This window comes from Choloepus didactylus, chromosome 12 (genome assembly GCF_015220235.1).
Source record: "Choloepus didactylus isolate mChoDid1 chromosome 12, mChoDid1.pri, whole genome shotgun sequence".
NCBI classification, from domain to species: Eukaryota; Metazoa; Chordata; class Mammalia; order Pilosa; family Megalonychidae; genus Choloepus; species Choloepus didactylus.
In genome coordinates this window covers 88,403,984-88,429,340 of record NC_051318.1, presented here as the reverse complement: position 1 = coordinate 88,429,340, position 25,357 = coordinate 88,403,984, and the positions used below count along the sequence as shown (strand labels likewise).

The 25,357-nt window shown below is 40.0% G+C and overlaps 1 protein-coding gene across 4 annotated transcripts in view; it reads right to left on the bottom strand.

Annotated features, from left to right (window-relative positions):
* Positions 1-25,357, bottom strand: part of DGKH (diacylglycerol kinase eta) — a 260,817-nt gene that overhangs the window by 100,194 nt on the left and 135,266 nt on the right. For all 4 annotated transcript variants that reach the window (XM_037800613.1, XM_037800616.1, XM_037800614.1 and 1 more), the window contains exons 3-4: positions 23,988-24,098; positions 21,813-21,893 (exon numbers count right to left, since the gene is read on the bottom strand). In XM_037800613.1, coding sequence (XP_037656541.1) covers positions 21,813-21,893; positions 23,988-24,098 — 192 coding nt within the window. The remainder of the gene's footprint in view (positions 1-21,812; positions 21,894-23,987; positions 24,099-25,357) is intronic.

Here is a 25,357-nt window from a genome sequence, read left to right as displayed (position 1 = left end):
TTCAAGGCAAACATAAAATTGTTTTAACTTTTTTAACTTTATTTATCAAAAAATTAAAAAACAAACAATAGAGGCAAGATGGTGGAGTGGTGAGGAGCAGAATTTCATCTCTCCCCTAGAGCAGCTGGCAATTACCCAAGAACTATATGAAACAGTGTTTTCGGGGTCTCCAGTAACCAGTCACACATTGGATGCAAGTTTGGAATTGGAGGAAAAGCTGAGATCACAGCGAACATTGTAAGTTCCCCGGACCAGGGGTCTGGCGCCCCTCCCCACCCAGATCTCACAGACTGTCTTGCTGCCGGCTCCCTGAAAGGGGAAAAAAAAACCAAAAAGCAGCAATCTGCCGAGGGCAAGAAGGGGGGCTCAACCCAGCCTCAACTGCAGAATTAATTAACAAATTAATTAACTAATTATGGGAGCTGGGGTGCTAAAGAAGGGCTGGGCTCCAAGAAGTGGGGGCACGTAAAAGCGGACACCCATTCCCAGACTCCAAAAAAGCCATTTTTTTTCCCCTACATTCTGTCCCTTCTGGCTTCTCACTGATCCCTTATCTTTTTGCATTTCAATAGCCCCCAGCAGGGGTGGAACTGAAGCTGTTGGAGAGTAATTATCAGAAAATAGCCCAAAGTATATCTTTAAATGCTCTATTCTGACACTGACAAAAATTCCAGGCTGGAGAAAGACTTTTAAAAGGGACTATTTTTTTTTTTTCTTTTTTCTTTTTCCTGTTTTTCTTTTCTATTGCTTTTAATCTAAAAGTAACACATGTGGTTATTTTCTATCGGAAAAGCCCAGGTTGAGGGACTAGGCTGCACTCGGGGGGAGACAGAGAACCCACAGCGTCTTTCAGTTCCCTATTCACTACTGAAGGTCTCCACCCCCATCTTTAATTGGCAACTCAGGCTGACCAAGGAATCTACCTGGAGAGGCCCCAAAGAGGAGAGAGGAGAAGGGAATAGTGCCCCTGAGAGACAACGGGAGTTCTGAGGATTGGGAGAGTGGAGGGAGGTCCAGCTCAACTGGCAGTCCTACTTTTGGGAACTCAGACCCCAGGGGCTGGAATTCAGATTCCGGCTTCAGTCAGCCACGCCCCCCAACAGGATCAGAGTCACCAGGAGAACTAAAGTCCCCACACCTCCTTACACTGGTGGGGGAGCTGCGGGCTGGCCAGCGCCACCTGCTGGACAGGAGAGGAAAAGCACCAATTCTAAAGGCCTCATAGGAGGGTCTCATTCTCAGGAAAACTCCATACCCTCCCAATGAGACCTGGGCCTCACTAGACTGGGAAAATCTGACTAGGGCCAACCATATCTGAGGAGACCCACTCACAAAAAGCCTATATAGAGGCAGAGCAAGAAACAGAAAAAACAAGAGGAGAAAAATTCTGATCAACTAAACAGAACCTAAGTTAGAGGTCTAGAATAAGTTGAACTGAATAACAGAGGCCAGAGAACAAAGCCAACCAACAAGAAAACCACTAGGTAAAAGACAGAAAACAAGCTCCAAAATAAACTAATCAAGAAAATCAGATGCCTAGACAACTTAAGATAACAAGCCATACCAGGAAACATGAAAATATGGACCAGCCAAAGGAACAAACTAATAGCTCAGCTGAGATACAGGAGCTGAGGCAACTAATGCTAAATAAATTCAATGAAATGAAGGAAGATATAGCAAAAGAGCTGAAGGATATAAAGAAGACACTGGCTGACCATAAAGAAGAATTCATAAACTTAAAAAAACAAATGGCAGAACTCATGGGAATGAAGGCCACAATGGAGGAGATGAAAAACACAATGGAGGGACACAACAGTAGATTTGAACAGGCAGAAGAAAGGATCAGTGAACTGGAAGACAGGTCATTCGAATTCATACACACAAAAGAACAGATGGTGAAAAAAATGGAAAAATATGAGCAGGGTCTTAGGGAGCTGAGTGACAACATGAAACGCACAAATATACGTGTTATGGGTATCCCAGAAGGAGATGAGAAGGGAAAAGGGACAGAAAGAGTAGTAGACGTATTCATTGAAAATTTCCCAACTCTTATAAAAGAAAGAAAATTCGAGATTCAAGAAGTACAACGTACCCCAAATAGAACAGATCCCAATAGACCTGCTCCAAGACACTTACTGGTCAGATTGTCCAATGTCAAAGACAAAGAGAAGATTCTGAAAGCAGCAAGAGAAAAGTGATCCATCACATACAAGGGAAGGTCAATAAGACTATGCACAGATTTCTCTGCAGAAACCATGCTGGCAAGAAGACAGTGGCATGATATATTTAAGATACTGAAAGAGAAAAACTGCCAACCAAGAATTCTATATCCAGCAAAACTTTCCTTCAAAAATGAGGGAGAGATTAAAACATTTTCAAACAAACAGACACTGAGAGAGTTTGTGAATAAGAGACCAGCACTACAAGAAATACTAAAGGGAGTGCTACAGGCTGATAGGAAAAGACAGGAGAGAGTTGGAGAAGAGTGCAGAAATGAAGATTATCAGGAAAGGTAAAAGAAGAGAGAGGAAAAAATAAGATATGACATATAAATTCCAAAAAACAAAATGGTAGTAGAAAGTACTGCCCTTACAGTCATAACACTAAACGTAGTTGGATTAAACTCCCCAATAAAAAGACACAGACTAGTAGAATGGATTAAAAAACAGGACCCATCTATATGCTGTCTACAAGAAACTCACTTTAGACACAAGGACAAACATAGACTGAAATTGAAAGGTTGGAAGAAGATATTTCCTGCAAACAACAACCAGAAAAAAGCGGGAGTAGCTATATTAATATCAGACAAATTAGACTTCAAAAGAAAAACAATCAAAAGAGACAAAGAAGGACACTATATATTAATAAAAGGGTCAATTCATCAAGAAAACATAACAATCAAAAATATTTATGCACCAAGACAGAATGCCCCAAAATTCATGAGGCAAACACTGCGATCACTGAAAGGAGAAATAGACACCTCTACAATAATAGTTGGAGACTTCAATACACCACTCTCATTAATGGATAGAACATCTAGACAGAGGATCACTAAAGAAACAGAGATGTTGAATTTATGATAAATGAACTAGACTTGACAGACATTTATAGAACACTACATCCAACAACAGCAGGATACATTTTTTTCTCAAGTGCTCATGGAACATTCTCTGGGATAGACCACATGTTGAGTCACAAAGCAAGTCTCAACAAATTTAAAAATACTGATATTGTACAAAACACTTTCTCAGACCACAATGGATTGAAGTTGGAAATAAATAAAAGGCAGAAGGTCATAAAATTCACAAACATATGGAGGCTAAACAACACCCTCTTAGAAAACCAGTGGGTAAAGGAAGAAATTACAAGAGAAATTAGTAAATACCTCGAGGCAAATGACAATGAAAACACAGTTTATCAAAACTTATGGGATGCAGTAAAGGCGGTGCTGAGAGGGAAATTTATTGCCCTAAATGCCTATATTAAAAGAAAAGAGAGAACAAAAATTGAAGAGTTAACTGTTCACCTGGAGGAATTAGAGAAGGAACAGCAAACTAACCCCAAAGCAAGTAGAAGGGAAGAAATAACAAAGATTAGAGCAGAAATAAATGCAATTGAGAACAGGAAAACAATAGAGAGAATCAACAAAACCAGAAGTTGGGTCTTTGAGAAAATCAATGAAATCAATGGACCACTGGCTAGGCTAACAAAAAAAAAAAGAGAGAGCAGATGCAAATAAACGCAATCAGAAATGGGAAAGGAAATATAACTACCGACCCTGCAGAAATTAAGGAGATAATGAGAAGATACTATGAGCAACTATATGCTAATAAACTAGACAACTTAGACAAAATGAACAACTTCCTAGAAAAGCATAAACAACCAACTTTAACTCAAGAAGAAATAGATGACCTCAACAAACCAATCATAAGTAAAGAGATTGAGTCAGTCATCAAAAAACTGCCAAAAAGGAAAAGCCCAGGATCAGATGGTTTCACATGTGAATTCTACCAAGCATTCAAGAACGAATTAGTACCAATCCTGCTTAAACTCTTCAAAAAAATTGAAGAAGAGGGAAAGCTACCTAACTCTTTCTGTGAAGCCAACATCACCCTAATACCAAAACCAGACAAAGATACCAAAAAAAAGAAAATTATAGACCAATTTCTTTAATGAATATAGACGCAAAAATCCTCAACAAAATACTCGCAAATCAAATCCAGCAACACCTTAAAAGAATTATACACCACGACCAGGTGGGATTTATTCCAGGTATGCAAGGCTGGTTCAACACAAGAAAATCAATTAATGTAATACACCACATCAATAAATCAAAGCAGAAGAACCACATGATCATTTTGATCGATGCAGAAAAGGCATTTGACAAAATTCAACATCCTTTCCTGGTGAAAACACTTCAAAGGATAGGAATAGAAGGGAACTTTTTCAATATGATAAAGGCAATATATGAAAAACCCACAGCTAACATCATACTCAATGGGGAGAGACTGAAAGCTTTTCCTCTAAGATCAGGAACAAGACAGGGATGCCCACTACCACCATTGTTATTCAACATTGTGCTGGAAGTTCTAGCTAGAGCAATTAGGCAAGAAAAAGAAATAAAAGGCATCCAAATTGGAGAGGAAGAAGTAAAACTTTCACTATTTGCAGATGACATGATTCTATATGTAGGAAATCCAGAAAAATCTACAGCAAAGCTATTAGAACTAGTCAATGAATACAGCAAAGTAGCAGGCTACCAAATCAACACGCAAAAATCTGTAGTGTTCCTATACACAAGTAATGTGCAACAAAAGGAAGAAATCAAGAAAAAGTCCCATTTACAATAGCAACCAAAAGAATCAAGTATTTAGGAATAAACTTAACCAAGGACACAAAAGACCTTTACATAGAAAACTATAAAAAACTGCTAAAAGAAATTGAACAAGACCTAAAAATATGGAAGAACATACCATGTTCATGGATTGGAAGACTAAATATAGTTAAGATTGCAATTTTACCTAAACTGATTTACAGATTCAATGCAATACCAATTCAAATCCCAACAATTTACTTTATAGAAATAGAAAAACCAATAACTAAATTTATTTGGAAGGGTAAGGTGCCCCAAATAGCCAAAAATACCTTGAGAAAGAGGAACGAAGTGGGAGGTCTCACACTACCGGACTTTGAAGCATATTACAAAGCTACAGTGCTCAAAACAGCATGGTACTGGCATAAGGACAGATATACTGACCAATGGAATCGAACTGAGTGTTCAGAAGTAGACCCTCGCATCTACGGACAACTGATCTTTGATAAGGCAGTGAAGCCAAAGCAACTGGGAAAGAGCAGCCTGTTCAATAAATGGTGTTTGGAGAACTGGATATCCATTTCCAAAAGAATGAAAGAGGATGCCTATCTCACACCTTATACAAAAATTAACTCAAAATGGATCAAAGACCTAAACATTAGCACCAAGACCATAAAGCTCTTAGAAGAAAATGTAGGGCAATATCTTAAAGATCTTGTGATAGGAGGTGGTTTCTTAGACCTCACACCCAAGGCGCGAGCAACCAAAGAACAAATAGACAAATGGGAGTTCCTCAAAATTAAATACTTTTGTACATCAAAGGACTTTGTCAGAAAAGTAAAAAGGCAACCTACAAAATGGGAGATGATATTTGGAAACCACATATCAGATAAGGGTTTAATATCCTGAATATATAAAAAACAAACAATAAAAAAGCATTTCAAACAAAACCAAAACAAAGGAGTAAGAAAAACAAATAACCTAAAATAACTATATTGCTTCCAACATGTTCCTACCATACCCCAAGAAAATTAGCAAACCATAACCAAATAAAGGAATAGGAACTTTTTTTAAAAAAATAAAAGGTTTTTAAAAATTGTCTGATGGAGCCAACATCTGAGGAGTGTACGATGTCTTCTCATTTTTAGAGTATTTCATACAGGGTGTGAGGCCTGATTCTGGAGTCATCAACAAGACCCTAGAGGCAGGTATGATGGACACAGTGGCCCAACCTACAGGCAGATCACATGACGTTTGTCGGGGTGATTCAAGACCCCGCCAGATATGGACTTATCATAAGGTACAGGATGGCAAACATCTCCAGGATTTCCTGGATAGCTTGAGCACCATGGGTCCTTATTATTCTCACTTTGTTAAGAGGTCCCAAATGATTCTGGCTTCTTGGGAGATCTGGGAAATCAAAATTTCTAGAAACCCAGACTCTGCGATGCTAGCCAGTGAAGAACTTCCAAGATATTTAAACAGTTCAGGGTTCTGCTGCTTCACCCAGATGGTTACAGGATACCACGCCCTCTTTAGCTGATATCCAGACACTTATGGTGCTTCTAAAAATGATCAGTAGCTTATTTTTCCATATTGGCCCCTATTCTGGGCATCTCCTTGAGGCAGGACATTGTCCTTTATAGAGTTTGAGGTTTCAGTCTCTACTACAAATGGGTACCAGAGGTCAGAGTGTGTGGGGCTAACGAAAGCCTTCAACTAAACACTCCAGCCATGTAGAAACCACAGGAAAGTCCAAGGAAATCCTAAAGCCCTTCTACAAAAACTGCATCAGTAGAGCAGTCGGGCTGGCAAAAAGTGATCAAACTGTCAGGAATAGTCTGCACACTTAGGAGCCTCTGGATAACTGGATGGCTGGGGGGTCTGGGGCTGCTGGTCCAAACCTTGAGCTAGGAACCTGTGCCAGGTTCCTGTGCCAGAGTCTCTTAGGAGGGCAGATGGGCTCTGGATGCCTGACTCCATGTAGCTAAGACTGCTGTTGCTGGGAGCATGATCACAGTGACAGCATCTGCTCAGGGCTACCTAGTTGGAGGCTGTAAAAGGCCTAGAACATGGAGCATGAAAGTGAAACACAGATTTGTAACTAGCCCCAAGATCAGGAGGGTGCGCATCGTGTGGCCATTCCCTGGGAGCTACAATAGGGCAGGGGCACTGTGATAGCAAATCCTCCATGTCCCAAGATTGAAAGCGGCCAAATGTGTCATCAGGATGCCAGTTCTTCTATTGGTTATCTACAAGGTGCCTCCTAGGGAACTGGCTTCATAAAATGCCGGGTTCCAGGCTCACAGATGAACAGTTCAACATGATCGCCATCTTTTGGGCTTAGAAATACTGGCATGGAAGGAGCCAAGAGATCACTCTGGTGGGCACTCTTATGCACAATATAGACAACCCTTTTTAGGTTCTAATGAATTGGAATAGCGAGCAGTAAATATCTGAAACTATCAAACTACAACCCAGAACCCATGAATCTTGAAGACGAGTGTATAAAAATGTAACTTATAAAGGGTCACAATGTGATTGGGAAAGCCAGTATGGATCACACTCCCCTGTGTCCAGTGTATGCATGGATGAGTAGAAAAATGGGAACAAAAAAAAAAAAAAAAAGCACCCGGTGATCTTTTTTACTTTAATTGTTCTTTTTCACTTTAATTTTTATTCTTATTATTTTTGTGTGTGTGGCAATAAAAATTCAAAAATTAATTTTGGTGATGAACGCACAACTATATAATGACACTGTGAACAACTGAATGGATGCTTTGTATGACTGCATGGTATGTGGATATATCTCAATAAAAATGAATTTAAAAAAAAAAAAAGAAATACTGGCACGGGACACCTTTGCAGAGGAGGGCAGATGATGCAGTCCCTGAGGGTTTTATGTACAGAATCCTAAATGGCTTGAGCTCCAAGCTCTAAGAAGGTGTGAAATCCCCTTTTTCTGTAAACTGGACCCTTTGATGTCACAATTCTCAGTCCCAGCTGGACAGTGATTCCTTGCTTTTTTATCTCAAGGATCCTATTCCCGAGGCCACATACTTTAAAGACAGGAACCATCCATGAAGGCAGGGATCATGTCTTTTTTTTTAATGCAATTTTATTGAGATATTTACATACCATATAATCCATCCAAAATCTACGATCAATGGTTCACAGTATCATCACATACATCACATAGTTGAGCATTCATTACCACAATCAATATTAGAACATTTTCATTGCTCCAAAAAAAAAGAAATAAAAATAAAAAAGAAAACCCATGCCCCTTATTCCCCCCATTTTGTGTGTGTGTGTGTGTGTGTGTGTGTGTATGTATATGTAACAGGACCATGTCTTTTTATATTTTTTAAAATTCAAGTTACACAAGTTTATTTACTACTCAATGGTCAATTCTTTTTATTCACCACGGTATACCCAGAACCTAGCACAACGAACGTATGAGAGCAGTCCTGGAAGTAGAGGATGGGGTGAGGAGCTGGCTGTTGTGCAACAGCCTGGGAGGACAGAAACAGTGCTGGAAGCAGTAGGCTGGAGGCAGCCAAGCAGGAGTGCCATGTGGGACGGATCTCGAGCAAGGCCAGGCACGAGCTGAAAGAGGTAATGCCAAGCAGAACAACCGAACCCGGAACCCTGCCTGGGCCTCCCGGGACACAATCCTTCAAGATGATGAGTCCTCCCTCGCAACCAGGACACCTGTTGGTGGCATCTATTCACACCACAGTGGACCCTCTGATGAAACTAACATGCTAGAACTCCAGTGGCCTGATCATGCAAGCAAGCCCCAGTTCCCAGACCTCCATGGCCGGCAGAAACTCAAGGACACATTGATTGAGTCTTGCCTTACTTTAGAAAGCCCATTTGAAAGGTTTATAGGAGGCTACAAGTGAAGGTGGAGATAAACACAGGGTACTTCCATCCAAGCCTTCTCTCTACCCCTACCTAGATCTCGACCCTTACCTGGTTTTACCCCCAAAGTTTTTAATCTGAGGAAACCCATGATAACAGTAAGAGGCATTTTTCTGGATTATATTTTTGGAAAAGATGCTATATCACTAGGAAATATATAGTTATGATACATGAACAAAAACAATGATATTCTAAGATATTTCAATTCTCAAAGCCTGATGTAAACTATAGAAAAAGGAATACATCATATATAAATTGAATATAAATCAATTTAAAAAGGCAAAACCACCACTTAAAATTTCATTAATGTGGTATTATTTTAGAGTGTAATAAAATATTTTAACTAGCATAAACATACAAATACCTAAGATTGAAGTTTGCTATCAGGCATCTAATTATTATATAAGTGCGGGGGGGGGGGGGCGGGCAATGCAATGGTTAATGAATGGCAAAAAATGTTTGTAGGACTTACTGTTTTTACACAATAATTTTAATACATGACATAAAGATTTCAATGAAGATACAAATATTTACAACCTAACATTATGGGGGGGGGGGGGGATAGGAAATTGTGTCCTCTAAGCCATAAGTAGAAATAACATTTTTCTGTTAAAGCAAAACTACAGTTTATAAAAATATGCCTTTTGTCATTCATTTACTCATTCATTCATTCAACAAATATGCCAGGGACTAAATTTAAGGATTCAGTGGGAAAGAAGGCAAGGTCTTTGCACCTGCAAGGAGATTTTGGTCTCCACCACCTCCACTTGCCCCCTCCCATACACACACCTAATGCAAAGATCTCTCCAACAGCATACCTGAAGGGTGGTGGTTCGGCTCTTGCTGTGTGGTATAAGGAGACAGCGTGTGTAGACTCTCCGGCATACCGTTCAGCAATCTGTACATTCACTCCTCCCTGCCTACTCCCAAAACACAAAGGGCCAAGAGCCCACGATTCTGTACCATCTGGGCATAGCTATTAGGCATTCAACCTTAGAAATTCACTTCAGCACTCTGAAACTGGGTTTCTCATCTGAGAAACTCTCTTTCTGAAGGCTCTTTCCTCTCAGCTCACAGGAAAGAGGTGACTGGCGATATCTAATAATGGGCAGGGCCGTTACCTCACAAGAGGCCTGTTGTCAGACCACTCAAATTAGAGAATTCTCCTGTCTACTGGGCTGAAATTGTCCCACTGTGAATTCAGCCACAGGTCTTTGTCCTGCACACTGCAATAAAACAAAATCAATCTACTTCCTCTTCTACACTTCAGTCCATCAAATGTTAAAAAGACATGCCCATTTTCCCAGATCTTTAAAATAAAAAGGGCCCTTGAATGTCAATCACGGAAATCCCAGAATTTCCAGACCTATTCATAATATTGGTCACCTCCCTCTGTGACCTCTTTAGTCAACATTTCTCTTTAAAAGGTGGCACTAAAAATAAAATGTAATATTCTAGATTTGTCATCTGACCAGCCGGTGCTTGCTATATAGCTAGTAATGCAGCATAAAACTATATTATTAACTTGAAGATTAAGAGACAACGGAACATGGAATAACCAAATACAGGAATACGATCTGAGCCACATTTATTTAAAACACCACAGTAAATAAAAAGGCAGGCTAGTAGAGTGGTCAAGAGTCCAGCATGGGACCAGATGATACAGACAGGTTCATTCTCTAGCTCTTAACATGCACTGATGTTAACCTCTGTGTCTGTAAGATGTGGATTATAATAGTTCTCACTTCATAGGGTTGATAGAAAAAAACTGAATGAGTTACCAGATATAAAGTGTATAGAACAGACACACTCTTAATGATACGCAGTAATAGTAAATATTATCAAATGAGGAAGGCAACTTATTTACCTAAGTGATTATTTATTTAGGGGACTGTCTAAATAGCTGTGTGTGATGAGTAGTCACAAATGATATGAAAGAAAAATAACTCTTAGTTTCGTCCTTTGTGGTCCCAGAAGACTGAGAGATTACTGGATGAAAGTAAATTGACACTCTCTTAAGCTCAAAGGACGTGATATCTCTTTTAAGAGAGAAGATGAACTCAACTATATAAACTGAGGGGAAGCTAAGCGGAAAGCAGAGAATAAACAAAAAGTAAACATTACAGAAACAAATGCTTAAGAACTTTTTACTCCAATGAAAACACAGCCTGCTCATTTCAATTATACTATTGATGTGAGGGCAATTCAGACTGTATAAAAAGATGATACTTCATAAACTTCATCACAATTCTAACTGAACGCATAATTTCTGGAACTTTATGTGCCCTTGAAGTATGTTCTCTTTGTTTATTGGCTTGTTTTAATTTATACTTTAAAAAATCTCATAGGAAGAATCATAATCGAACCTAATTGACTCTCAGTATTATCTCCTGTGGCAAGTGACCCTGAACTAAAATGACTCTTTGTTCCAGTCCTCAATTTATTCTAAAAATAAGTGCTACCACATGGTGTCTGCACTTCATAGACCTGACTAAGCCAGCATGGATTTGCAATAACCATGGGATTTCACACACACCTGCAGACAGCTCACTCAAAATGCTAAGGGTGGTTAAATAAACCCAATGAACTACATCTGTATTTCTTTCTAGTCTCCAAGCCCCACTCCAAAAAAAACACCTGGAATTTTAACAATGCAATACAATAATTTCCTTAAAATGACGGCTTGCTTATTTGGTTAATCTTTAGACTAATCTTCATTAAAGGGAAAAAAAACAGTCATTTGAACATCATGTTCTGAAAGCCTAACCATGTGCCACATGATTGCGATGACTCTTGAAATCATTAAAAAGCTCTTCTTGAGGTGGGGCAAGATGGCGGCATAGAGAGGCGTGGAAGCTAAGTAGTCCCCCTGGAACAACTACAAAAAACCAGAAACAACTAGTAAATAATCCAGAATAACTGCGGGGGGACAAACAAGACCATCCACTCAGCATACACCAACCTGAATTGGGAGGAATGCCCAAGAACACAGCATAAAATCTGTAAGTAAAACCTGTGGATCCAAGTCGTGAGACCCCCTCCCCCATAGCCCGGGCTGCAAAGCCTCATGGTGCCAGAGAGAAGCTCTCTCCCAGCAAGCAAATATAGCTCAGCTGAGCTCCAACTGGGGTTTTAAGTAGTGAGTGTGAACTGCTCACTACAGGTACACATCCCCAAAAAATAGACAGAGGCTTTGGATGACGACTGACCTTGGAGAGCCGGAGGGTTGCCTTGGACTGGGTCTGAAGGGGACTATCTGTGTCTTTTTTGGCTCAGTGGAGAAACCCCAGTCATATTCAGTTTCCAGGGCTGTGAAGTGGAGAAGGGTGGAGACAGCACAAGCAGAGAGCGAGACCATTGAAATGCTAATGACCTCCACCTGGGGGCTCTGTCTTCTCTAGGAGGAAAGGGGTGGGGCCCTTTCCATTCAGAACCAGACCCCAGAGCCTGGGGGAGCATGGCCATACCTCCTCACACCAGTCAAGAATTATAGGCTAACAGGCATCACCTGCTGGGAAGAAAAGCACAGTGACCTGAGGCATCAAAGGGTGGAACAATTTTCTAAGAGACACCCTCAGGGAAACCAGATACTGAATATTTCTTCCCTCTGGGACCTCAGCCCATTCTGGTCTGGGAAAACCTGATTTGGTTAACCCAGGAAACCATGCCTAGACAACAGAAAATTACAACCTACACTAAGAAAAACAAAGTTATGGCCCAGTCAAAGGAACAAACGTACACTTCAACTGAGATACAGGGATTTAAACAACTAATGCTAAATCAAATCAAAAAGTTTAGAGAAGATACTGCAAAAGAGATAGAGGCTGTACAGGAAGCACTGGGCATGTATACGGCAGAAATCAAAAGTTCAAAAAAACAACTAGTAGAATCTATGGAAATGAAAGGCACAACACAAGAGATGAAAGACACAATGGAAACATACAACAGCAGATTTCAAGAGGCAGAAGGAAACACTCAGGAACTGGAGAACAAAACACCTGAAAGCCTACACACAAAGGAGCAGATGGAGAAAAGAATGAAAAATATGAGCAACGTCTCCGGGAATTCAAGGATGAAACAAAGTACAATAATGTACGTATCACTGGTGTCCCAGAAGGAGAAGAGAAGGGAAAGGGGGCAGAAGCAATAATAGAGGACATAATTAATGAAAATTTCCCATCTCTTATGAAAGACATAAAATTATAGATCCAAGAAGCGCAGCGTACTCCAAACAGAAGAGATCAGAATAGGCCTACGCCAAGACACTTAATAATCAGATTATCACAGGTCAAAGACAAAGAGAGAATCCTGAAAGCAGCAAGAGAAAAGCGATCCATTACATACAAAGGAAGCTTAATAAGACTATGTGCAGATCTCTCAGCAGAAACCATGGAGGAAAGAAGGAAGTGGTGTGATATATTTAAGATACTGAAAGAGAAAAACCGCCAACCAAGAATCCTATATCCAGCAAAGCTGTCCTTCAAATATGAGGGAGAGCTCAAAATATTTTCTGACAAACAGACAATGAGAGACTTTGTGAACAAGACACCTGCCCTACAGGAAATACAAAAGGGAGCACTACAGGGTGATAGAAGACAGGAGTGTGTGGTTTGGAACACAATTTTGGGAGATGGTAGCACAACAATGTAAGTACACTGAACAAAGGTAACTATGAATACAGTTGAGAGAGGAAGGTGGGGAGCATGTGAGACACCACAAGAAAGGAGGAAAGAAAGACTGGGACTGTGTAACTTGGTGAAATCTAGCGTATTCAACAATTGTGATAAAATGTACAAATATGTTCTTTTACGAGGGAGAACAAGCAAATGTCAATCTTGCAAGCTGTTAAAAATGGGGAGGCATTGGGGGAGGGATGCAATCAGCATAAACTAGAGACTGTAACTAATAGAATCATTGTATTATGCTTCCTTTAATGTAACAAAGGTGATATACCAAGGTGAATGCAGATAAGAGGGGGGGGATAGGGAAGGCATGTTAGACACTTGACATTGGTGGTATTGTCTGATTCTTTATTCTACTTTGATTTAAGGTTATTTTTCCTTTTGCTGCTTCCTAGCTGTCATTTTTAACCCTCTTTCTTTTGCCTCTCTACCTTCTTTGACTCTCCCTCCTGCCTTGTGGAAGAAATGCAGATGCCCTTATATAGATAGTGGTGAAGGTGGTGAACACATAAATGTATGACCATGCAGAGAACCATCGATCATTTACTTGGGATGGAATGTATGGTGAGTGAACAAAACCATATTAAAAAAAAATGGGTTGATGACAAAACCTCGAGGGCAATATACTGAGTGAAACAAGCCAGACATATAAGGACAATTATTGCAGGGTCTCACTGATAGGAACTAATTATAATATGTAAACTCATAGACATGAAATATAAGGTACCAAGATATAGGACGAGGCTTAAGAATGGGGAGTGGTTGCTTAGTATGAGCAGAACGTTCAATTAGGATGAACTTAAATGTTTGGAAATGAACAGGGGTGTTGGCAGCAAGATGTGAGAATAACTAACAGTGCCGAATGGTGTGTGAACGAGGTGGAAAGGGGAAGCTCAGAGTCATATACATCACCAGAAGGAAAGTTGGAGGACAAAAGATGGGAATGTATAAAACTGAATCTTATGGTGGGCAATGTCCATGATCAACTGGACAAATACTAGAAATCGCTTCCATGAACCAGAACAAATGTATGACAATACAATTAGAAGTTAATAACAGAGGGGCATATAGGGAAGAACTATATACCTATTACAAACTATATACTACAGTTAGTAGTATTTCAACATTTTTTCATAAACAGCAACAAATGTACTATATCAATACTACAAGTCAACAATTGAGGGGGGTTGGTTAGGGATAGGGGAGTATTAGAGTTTCCTTTTCTTTTTTTCTTTTTTCATCTTTCTCTTTATTTCTTGTCTGGAGTAATGAAAAGTTTCTAAAAATTGAACAGAAATTAAGTGTGATGGATGCACAGCTGTATGAGGGTACCCAGGGGCAAGTGATTGTACACTTTGGATCTCTGGATAATTGTATGGTATCTGAACAATCTCAATGAAAATCAAAAAAAAAAAAAAAATCAAAAAAAAAAAAACAAAAACTAAATGAAAAATAGGATGGGATGGGGGGATGATTTGGGTGTTCTTTTTTATTTTTCTTTTTTATTCTTATTCTGATTCTTTCTGGTATAAGGAAAATGTTCAAAAATGGACTGGGGTGATGAATGCACAACTATATGATGATACTGTGAACAGCTGATTGTATACCATGGTTGATTGTATGGTATGTGAATACATCTCAAGAAAACTGAATTAAAAAAAAAAAAAAAAAAAACACACACACAGAAAAAAACAAAACACAAAAGAAAGCTCTTCTTTATCAAATAAAATTTACTGAAAAAGGAACGATTACAATTTTATTCATTACCGAATAGTTGCTTTCCCAAATAACACTTATTCATATAAGACAAGGTGGAAATAAATCTTCACCATACCTTTGAAAGACAGGCAGGAGACCAGGTTTTCTCAGGATAAAGTTGTCAGATTGTCCTTCAAAATTCCAAAACATTTAGCAATTGGCAACATACTATCACTCATGCAGGGAATAGGCCAATCTTTAATTCAGGATAATAAATGCAGTGAACACTTATTAAACTCGACGTGCTTGGCACTATGCTGGGTATTTTAGTGTATTATCACATGGAATTTATCCTCACCACCCTATGAGGCAGATACTACCTGTATCGTCATTTTCAGGTGAGGAAGCTGAGATTTAGAGAAGTTAGCTAATTTTTCCAAGGTAAGGTAACTAGAAGTGGCTGAGCCAGGACACTAACCCAGCTGTCTGACTTCATGGTCTAAGCTCTTATCCTTTGCAAGTGGATAAAGAGTCCTTGGGTCCCTTTCCCAGTGTGGCACCAGCATGACCAACATCAGTTATTCTCTCTAGGCTCACGTAAGAACACATTCATATACAGTACGGGGCTGTGTTTAAAGGTAAAAATGTTACAGAGAAAAAGAAGCTCCGAAACACGAGACAAACATCAGTCAGTAAAAAGAAAATGAACAATTAAAAAAAAAGGCATCTCCAGAAAAAAGAAAAGGACACATTACAAATGTCTTAATTACTATAGAAAATGCCATGGTAGCATTTAAACAACAAAGAAATCAACGATAAACATTAACCCAAGGTTAAAAGATGCATGCCGCTGGTGCACAGTCCGATTCTCCATCCGTCAGGAGGGACGCTGGCATTAAGGAGAAGGACCCCAGGCCTTCCAGGACTTTGGCTAAGCCTCACATGCAGGGCCTTTTGGCCAAGCATCTGCAATTTCATATAGTCAGAGCATTTGTGTCCCAGGAGACTGCAGCTCTCTATAAATTTGCTGTGGCTGACCCAAGAAAGAAGGAATAGGCGGATTTCTATAGAAACTATGATTCCATGAAAGATTTTGGGAAGGTGAGGAAGGCTGGTATCTTTCAGAGTGCAAAGTGCTTAGGGAATTGTTAAAGAACTTCTTTGGATTGTGTTCCCTCGATGTTTGTCACAGACCTATTCTATGCTCCTGAATTATGAAACTTGAATTAGTGGGTTACCGAATAATTTCCCTTGTTAAATAAATAATTAAAGAATTAAAAAAAAAAATTTAACCTGAAGGTTTTTAAAAAATGACAATAAGCCTGTCAAGGATTGTCTTTTTTTCATTCCCTGATCACACCACTGACATCTATGACACACAAAATGCTTTCAACATTAGGTTTGGTTGTTGCTGCCATTTCAGAAGACACTTGTAAAAACCATAAATTCAAACCTTTGCCTAAATTAGCCCAATTTAAGGCAATTACTACACACACACACACACACACACACACATGCATACATACATATTTTATCTATTTATTTCAATATTTTGAGAACCTGAGCAGAGAACCCAGATACATGTACAACCTAAAGAAACTGTGAGATGATAAATGGTTATTCTTTTAAGCCACTAAGTGTGTGGTAATATATTGCACAGCAATAGAAAGATACTGTAACACCTGAGAAGATTTAGACAACTGAAAAACCAAGACAATCACTAACTCCAGTGGGGGAGTGAGGAACTGTGCAAGAAAGGAAAAGTAATCATCGCGTATAAGGCTTTAAACCAAGTTGGCAAATCCTCTGATAGTCCTTCCAATGAGAGACAGAGTTGTGTGCATTCTCCTTGAAGCTCAGTGGGGCTTAGTGACTTGCTCACGCTAACAGAATGCTGGGGCTGAATAACAGCTGAGTTTGGGCATAAAAGAGAGTGCAGTTTCTGCACGGCTGTCAACACACACACTTGGGGTTAGTGAACCCTGATGCCAATAGGCTGAAGAGGACCCAGGGCACAAAATCATGATGGCTAAGCCCCATTATTCAAAGATGTCAGGGTAAACAGCAAAAAAGGATGCCCCTCCCCCCCCCCCAAAAAAAAAACTGAATGTGAGAGAAAAGCATGGTTTCTCTGGGGAGGGTGAATCGGAAGGGAGGAGGACAGGAGAAGGTGTTTTTCATAAAATAAGCTTTATAGAGAATGATTTAACTCTTTAAACCTTATCCATGTATAAATTTGATTTTTAAAAAAAGGGGAGAGGGTAGAAAAAAAATACTCTGAAAAATATCTTCTCTGCTCAGGTTCTCAAAATACTGAACAAATACAGGCTCCAAAACAATTGAGGAAATCATCACCACTTCCGGATGATCATTCTTTTCTTCATTTCACGTCTCTCAGTTTTAATAAGGGCCTTGTTCTCTACACCTCTCAATAAAATTCCAATCACAAGGATGGTCTACTTGACCGAATAGCGCCCCTCCAAAATTCACATCCAGCAGGAATCTCAGAATGTGACCTTATTTGGAAATAGGGTCATTGTGGATGTTTTTAGTTAAGATGGAGCAGCCCCTCGACTGAAGGACTGGTGTCCTTGTAAGGAGGGTGGGGAGAAGGCCTTGTGAACATAGGCAGAGACTGGAGTGATGCCGCTACAAGCCAAGGGATGTCAGGAACTTCCAAGAGCCACTAGAAGCCAGGAGAGGCCAGGAAGTTCTTCTCTAGAAACGTCAGAGAGAGCGTGGCCCTGTTTACCAGCTTGATTTTGGATGTCTCGACTCTAGAGCTGTGAGACGATACATTACTGTTGTTTTTAGCCACCCAGCTAATGGTAATCTGTTATTACAATCCTAGGAACCTACTATGAAGGGGGAGAGGGTCATCAAATGATCATCAGTTTATAAACTCTAAAGCTTAACTATCCATTATCCGTTTGACAAATTAAGACATTAATAGCACAAATGTTATAGCTCCTGTTGTATGGAAAAGTCTAGGCACCAACTGGAAGCCTAGTAAATGTTAACATGGGATCATAAGGGATTTGTGGCAAGGAGGAGGTCCTGGCGCTCTCCACTGCTCTCCTTCTTCCCTAAAAACTTCAGGGTTAATCCAAGACTGGACCACAGTCTCCCACGCACACTAGTCTTCCCTTCATCCTCTTCCGTCTATGCAATAAGACTTGTAAACTTGCACAGGACTTTTCCTAATTCTCCAGCTCTCTCTCCCCTATTCTGTATGTGGGTCAACTCATTTCCTTGGTTTCAGGTCCCATGCAAACTGTTAAATCTCAAGTTTCGGCTTAGAGTTTAGGGGAAGAAGAAGACCCCTTAGTTTCTGGACTTAATCCATTTGACCAAGCCCATATTCCCAGAGAGGTTGGGTTTTGGGACAAAGTGTAGCTTTTCCATTTTCCATCTACTATGTATAGATTTTCCATTTACTATTGTCCCTTGTCAATATGCAATCCTTACAGATTTCAAGGAGAAGAGGAATGGCTACAGCAAAGCAGAATCGGGTCATTCCTGAATTCTCATGCTTTATCATCAAACTAGACTATTAACCTTTAACATGAACTAACCCAAATAACAGAGCTGTTTTGTATAATCTAGGATGGTGGGATATTTAAATATTTAAACATAGGAAGGATCGACTTGTCAATTATTGGTTGAAAACATGTCTTTTGCTCCATTTTATACCCTTGAAAAGTCTACCAAATTCTAACTTTTTAGTCCCTATATTTCTAATCCAGCAAACTTCAAAAATAGTACTTGGCTGAATGAAGACGTTTCTTGAAAATATTTAAACAAAAAGTATCTTTGTGCCTAAAATAAAGTTTCACTTTATTAATTAAAATCAACAAACATTAATCGATAAAGCACTATGTGATGAAAAGATATGATATTGCCCCTTGTCTTCAATATAATAAGTATAATAAAATAAGTACTTAACTAAATATAAGGCAAAACATGTTAAGTTCTACAAGAAAGATACAAGGGGAGAGACCACCAGCAGCTGTGGATCTAAGAAAGAGCTTCACAAAGGATGGAAATAACCTCTCCAAACCCAAGCTTTTCAGTTCTATTTACATTTATCTACTCCAACACCGTAGACCTTGTCTTCACCCACAATCATTCCATCTTCAGAATCTTACATTTTGGTACTTTCTTTCAAACTAAATTCCAGATCCCTGTTAAGTGACCCTTATCCCCCCATCCCCTGGTCTCCATCTAGAGGAGATGACTATCGTCCCTCTCCCAGGGGAAGGCAGGGGGCTAATCTGATTGGTAAAGGTGGTGAGGCCCTTCCACCCCACCCCATTCTACCTTCCCTGGGGCTAAAGAGTGATAAGCCACATTTTGGACCTAGGTCTCCAACAATTTATCAGAAGCCCTGTATGTATGGTTATTGGATCCTGTTTAGCCATTAACAAAGCTGTCCTTTACTCCATGTGTTTCATTCTGAAAATCTGAGCACTCAGAATGGAGGAGATGGATGAGTCATCAATCCCTCAAACATCCAACACTTTCTTTATCTCTCTGTCCAATATGCCCTATAAACCATCAGCCCCGGATTGATTTAGTTGTACTCTACTCCTACGTTAAAGATAATGCTCTGAACACAGGAATTAAAGACACTATGAAATTTGAGCTCAAATCTTTGGTAGATGCTGTTTACTGCTTAGTAATTTTCTACAGGTCTCTGTCTGCTTTCAGTTCTCATTCTCTATAGAAGCCACCCAAACTCTCCTAAACTCTAATTCACAGCAGTGACCTTGTTTTCAATTTCACTGAAGAAAACAGTAGTTTGGGGGATTGAATTATGAGAACTGCTTGCCCACACTTATCTCCATTAAGCTCCCTATCTCCTGTTCAATGCCAATCCCTTAACCAGTGCTGGTTCCTATTCGCTTCAGCTCACTAAGAATCCTGCTCCATCAATCTCTCCTGAATCAGCTTTTGGTTCTAACAGTTCTTTCTTCTCTTCATTTAAACAGACTCAAAACCCAATTTAAAAACAAAGCAAAAGAACAAGAGCAACAAAATCAAAATAGTCTTCTAGCCTGAGCATTCTTCTAACAATACTTTCCCTTCTTCTTTTAACAGCCAGGCTTTTGGAAAAGGTAGTTAACTACACTGGCTCTCTCTGGTTTTTAACTTGCATTCCCACGGTACAGCCTCATGCTTTCCACCCTTCCAGTGAAACTACTCACATCAGTGTGACCACACGACCTCCAAGTTAACAAATTCAGCACTTTTTAATTCTTCTTGGACTTAAACTCCCTGCAGGATTTAAAATTTAACAACTTCCTCCTTGAAACTTTTCCACTGCTTTTCTTACATCACAATTGCCTCCTGCTTCTCCTTCTATACTACAGAAAGTGCTCTCTGTCTTTATTGGGCAAACCTTAAATTTTAGCATTTTGCACGGATTCTATTCTTGGGTTTCCTCTTGTCATACTAAGCTCTCTCTGGGGATGAGAAGAGGTGGGAGAGCACATCTACACCAAGAATTATTCCACATGCCCATAAATCGGGAAGACTAAATCTGAATTCATTTGCTTCCTGTCTCCACCCCTACTCCTACCAATGCCTACCTCTATTCTGGCACTGTCCTGCATTTGTCTGTCTGTCTTTCCTGCCCTGGCATGCCTAAGGGATGGACACAGCACACTACCATCAGTAACAGTGCTTCCTAGAGCACAGGCTGGGAGTGGGGATGGAGCGATGATACAGCATTACAGAACCTAAAATACATTCAACCCCAGGTTTATCGAGTCAAACAACAGAGGACCTAAGGAATATGTAGCTACAAGGAGCATTTCAGCTGTACCTCACGGAACTACACTGTGAATGTCTTGAGGGAAGTGATGTAGATTCATTCATCCTGCATCCCTTGGACTTAGCACCCATGCTCAGCACATAGTGGGTCCTCAGTTCATATTTTTTTAATAAAAGAGGTAGAAGAATGGGATCACTGAGCTAAGCTTTGAAGAATGGGTGGGTTGGGGGAGAAATCATTCAAGTCAGAAGGAACAGGGAGCCCCCCCCCCCCGCCCCCCGGCACAGCCTGAAAACTGTGGAGCTTTTCGGGGTATAAGGACAGATAATGATGGGTAAAACTAGAATGCACAGGTGTGATTTTACACGACTTTAAGAGTGAGCCTGAAGATGCGCTTGACAGGCCAATGGGGAGCTGGAGGGTCCTTCTGAGCAGGCAGCAGCGTGAATGGAGACTGGAACACAGGACACCTCCTAAATAGCTACGGACTGAATTATCTATGTGCATAGAAATGAAGGCCTGAGCTATAGTGGCTGGAGAAAGAGGAGAAGAAAAGGAGGAAATATTATTTATAAGACTGAAGGTCAATAAACTTTTCAAGTGTTCACAAAGAATGGAATAAATCAAAGTATTAAATTTATAGAAAGTGAAAATTTCGAAGCACTGAAATTAAAAGGGCAGCAAAAAAATATATATTTTTAAAAAATACATTTAAAAGAAAACCCCAGGTTTACTGAGCCAAACAATCCTGAATGGTGTTAGGTATTAGCGTATATAATGTACTTATTAGCGTTTATTGGGTTGGTAAGGAGCCCGATATGCATAAACAACACAAAGCTGGTAATGAAAGAGGCCATTCTGCACATTCTTAGGAAGAGTTGTTCCACGACTTTTGATTAGAGTTATCAGAACATACCGTGAAGCTGTTGTTAGCATTTTTTGTGCTTGCTTCAGCTACACTGGCATCTGAGAGGTCAACTTCATCAAATATCAGAGACTGTTAATGAAAAAGAACACAAACAGATGAAATGAAAACTTATGCAAATGCTCCATAATACTTTTCTACTATCAGGTCATGACTATGCAACTATTTCAAGAATTAGGAATAGAAAATGAAACACTTAAGTTAGTGACACTTTGCAATTTCTTCTTTTAGGAAAAGTGCAGTGCACCAACTCATCCCTGAGTGAAACCATAAAATACAACTAACCCGTGAATCCCAAACTGAAAAGGACTTTAAAGAACCCATGGGGACACTGAATACAAACGCTCTTTGCTCTCTGGGAACATAACAGCTTCCATCTGGGGGGAAGCCGCTGAGTGTGTGGCACACCAACAACACACACTGTCTCTAAAGCTGGTAACAACTCCGCCAGGCAAAGGCAAAGGCAAGTTCATCATTCAGAGAAAGTTTGCTAGGTGAGAAATGAGAAGATCCCATTCTGGCTCAGATCATGGCAAGTTACTGAACTTTTCTGAATTTTATGTTTCTTGTCTATAAATATGTGTTCAAAGGAGATGCATTCTGTAAACAAAAGATGATGTTTCTTTCATACTCTTAAAAGTTGATTTAACCGAAAACATTTTAGTGGTAAAAACTATTGATAGGAAACTTTTAAAAATTTACAAGGTAGAGATTAGGAAATTCTAATAAATAAATCTGTCCTTCCCACTTTTAGTCAGTCATTGTTCACATTTACTGGGAGCTCTTCCATCAAGGCTCCTAGAACTATGGAAAAAGGATCTTCCCTCCTTTTATGCTTTGCTCTGCCCACCCTGTCAGAAAGCTCTCTGGCGGGTTATGCAGTCTACTTCAATTCAACCAACTGGACTATAAGACTTGTTCCCTGATGTGAAGGAACTCACAGTCCAGCACTGGAGATGAAGACGACACAAGTAATGTCAGCAGAAGGTAGACTATGAAAAGGGGAAGAGAAGAGATACAACAAAAGGCTCTGAAAGTTCACAGACAACTTCCCCAGCAGAAAACAATTAAATCCCTTCGCTCGTGAACCATGGAAGCAAGTCTTATTGGGACAGGAATTTTGACAGGTGGAGACAGACGGAAAGTTGTTCTGGAGACGGGAAGCATCTCGGAAGGCTGTAGGGTAGTTAGTGGCGCCTAGAGATGAATGTGAAAAGTTAGGATGGAGCCCGATCATGGGCAGCCTTGAACATAATGGCTTTTAAATAAGATTGGCTTATTTGGTTATTACTTTACAGTTGTATAAACTAAGACTTGGAGTTGTTTTAATCACTTACTATATAACTCAACTCATTACATCAGTGACATATTTTTAAAAATGAAGATGATTAATTATTCAACTGGTACACTAGGAAGAAATCTTAATGTTTATTTCTGAGGTAATACTATAATATCAGTGTTAAATGGAGGTGCATCATTAAACAATTTTCTCCTAAAACTGTGGCATTACTGTATTTTAATAGATTCAGTGGAGTGAATTTTATTCAACTGGCATATAAAACTTTATTTTAAGCCTTGACTTTATTTCAATATGATTTTCATTATGAGTCATTAACACAAATGCATGCTTATTTGTGTCAGACACTATGTAAGCACTTCATGTACATTATCTCATTTTAACCTTTTCTCAACACAAATTCTGTCCATGGCCACCCCGCTGGAATGTGCTAGAGTTGGAATATGAGCCCTTGTCTGGATCCCAAGGCATGACTTAGCATCTTCAGCAACTCTCTCTCTCTTATGGTCAGGGAATGATTTCTAAGGTAAAAAGGAGCAAGAAAGGAAGGGAAAAAAAACAACCTTTTGAGGTATACTATCCCTAATAAAGTTGAATTCAATGTTTCATTTCAATTGAAAGGAAGAAAGCAAGGAAACTCTACTAGGGTCTTGCAATAAGCTATAAGACTGTCTTTAGGGGGCAGGTCACAGAATTGGCTCACAAGGAACCCCTTGGGATGGCAGGAAATGTGCCATTTAGACCGAACTCAATATAAAAGCAATAACGGTATAATGTGCCTCCCAGACAAAAACGTGCAGCTCATAGAACCAAAATTTTAACCCGACCCACGACTACCATTGCTTGTCACTTGTATTTTCTCTAAATACCTTCGAGTCCTTTGCATAATAAAGGGTACGGCCTCGAAGTTTGAAGTAACGCTTTTTCCACCTTTGGAAAGAACTGGTTTGCTTCAACAGTTGTCCTTCTTTAACGCTGGTCTGGGGAGAAGCAGAAGCAAAATGACATGATTAAGATAAAATTAAAAACCAAATGAAATTCAAATCTAATGACACGTCATTAACATTTTGACTGTTCCCCATGGTCTGCAAATTACAGGAGAGAGTATTTTCTTCTCCTCACCATTCAGTCAAGGGAGCACATGTGTAACAGCCCCAAAGAGCAAAGGTGGATTTGACATGGTTCCCTGGCCTGGAAGTCACTTGCCCTTAAATCAATACTTGTAGCACAGTGTGATGCACACACTGCCCAGCATACAGTAAGTATTCAATAAGTGGTAGAGACAGTGGCGGTGCTGTATAATGTAATTATTTTAAAAAGAGCCTGGGCTCTGGAGCCAGAAATCTTGTGTTCAACCCCTGGCTCACCACCTTTGGAGCTGTATGGTCTTAGGCAAGTTACTTAACTTCTTCTTGACTCAGTTTACTCATCTGTAAAATGCAGATGACAATTGGAGGACAAACCACAGAGAGTTGCTGTGGAGCAAACTGAGAAACACATGAGGGGCTTAGGACAGTGAATGGCACTTACTAAGTGCCCATTAAATGTCAGTTATCATTTGCTACATGTTATTATAACAAACACAAAGCACTGGGCATGGCGGCTCAGAGAAGGAAGCATCAGCTTTGCCTTACAGAGTCAAGGAAGTACGCCCAGAAGGGAGCCCAAGATGGCTTATGAAGTTGTTTACCAGAATGACCAGGATGGGAGGAGAGCATTTTAGGTGTATGCGAAAGTAGAAAGGTTTAAAGTGCACGGACAACTGAGGAAACTTCAACTAGTTTTCCATCATCAATGCAGGGTAGGGTTCTCAAGGGGGCACAGCAAGAGATGAGGCTGGAAAAGGCAGGCAGGGGCTCTGTGACACTGGACCAGGCCCTGCGCTTTATGATGCTCATTCATTTCACTGTCCCCAAAACAACAGTCCGAACCTCTCCAACCTCACCCAGTGACTCCCCCAGGCTGAGCCCCCTCCGTCCACAGTGGCCTCTCTACGTGCTCCTGCCTTAAGGCCTGGGTACACTTCCTGGCCTCCTGAACTTTTCCTCCTGCAGACAGCCATCTGGCTAGTTCCCTCACCTCCTGCCAACCTCTGTACTTTCCAAGGAAGTCCGCCTTGACCACCTCACCACTGCACCCTAAAACTGCAACTGGCTCCCCATATTTTCCCCACTCTGGTCTTATCTCCTCAAAGAATTTTCCACCTTCTAACACATAAAGTAATTTACTTATTTATTAT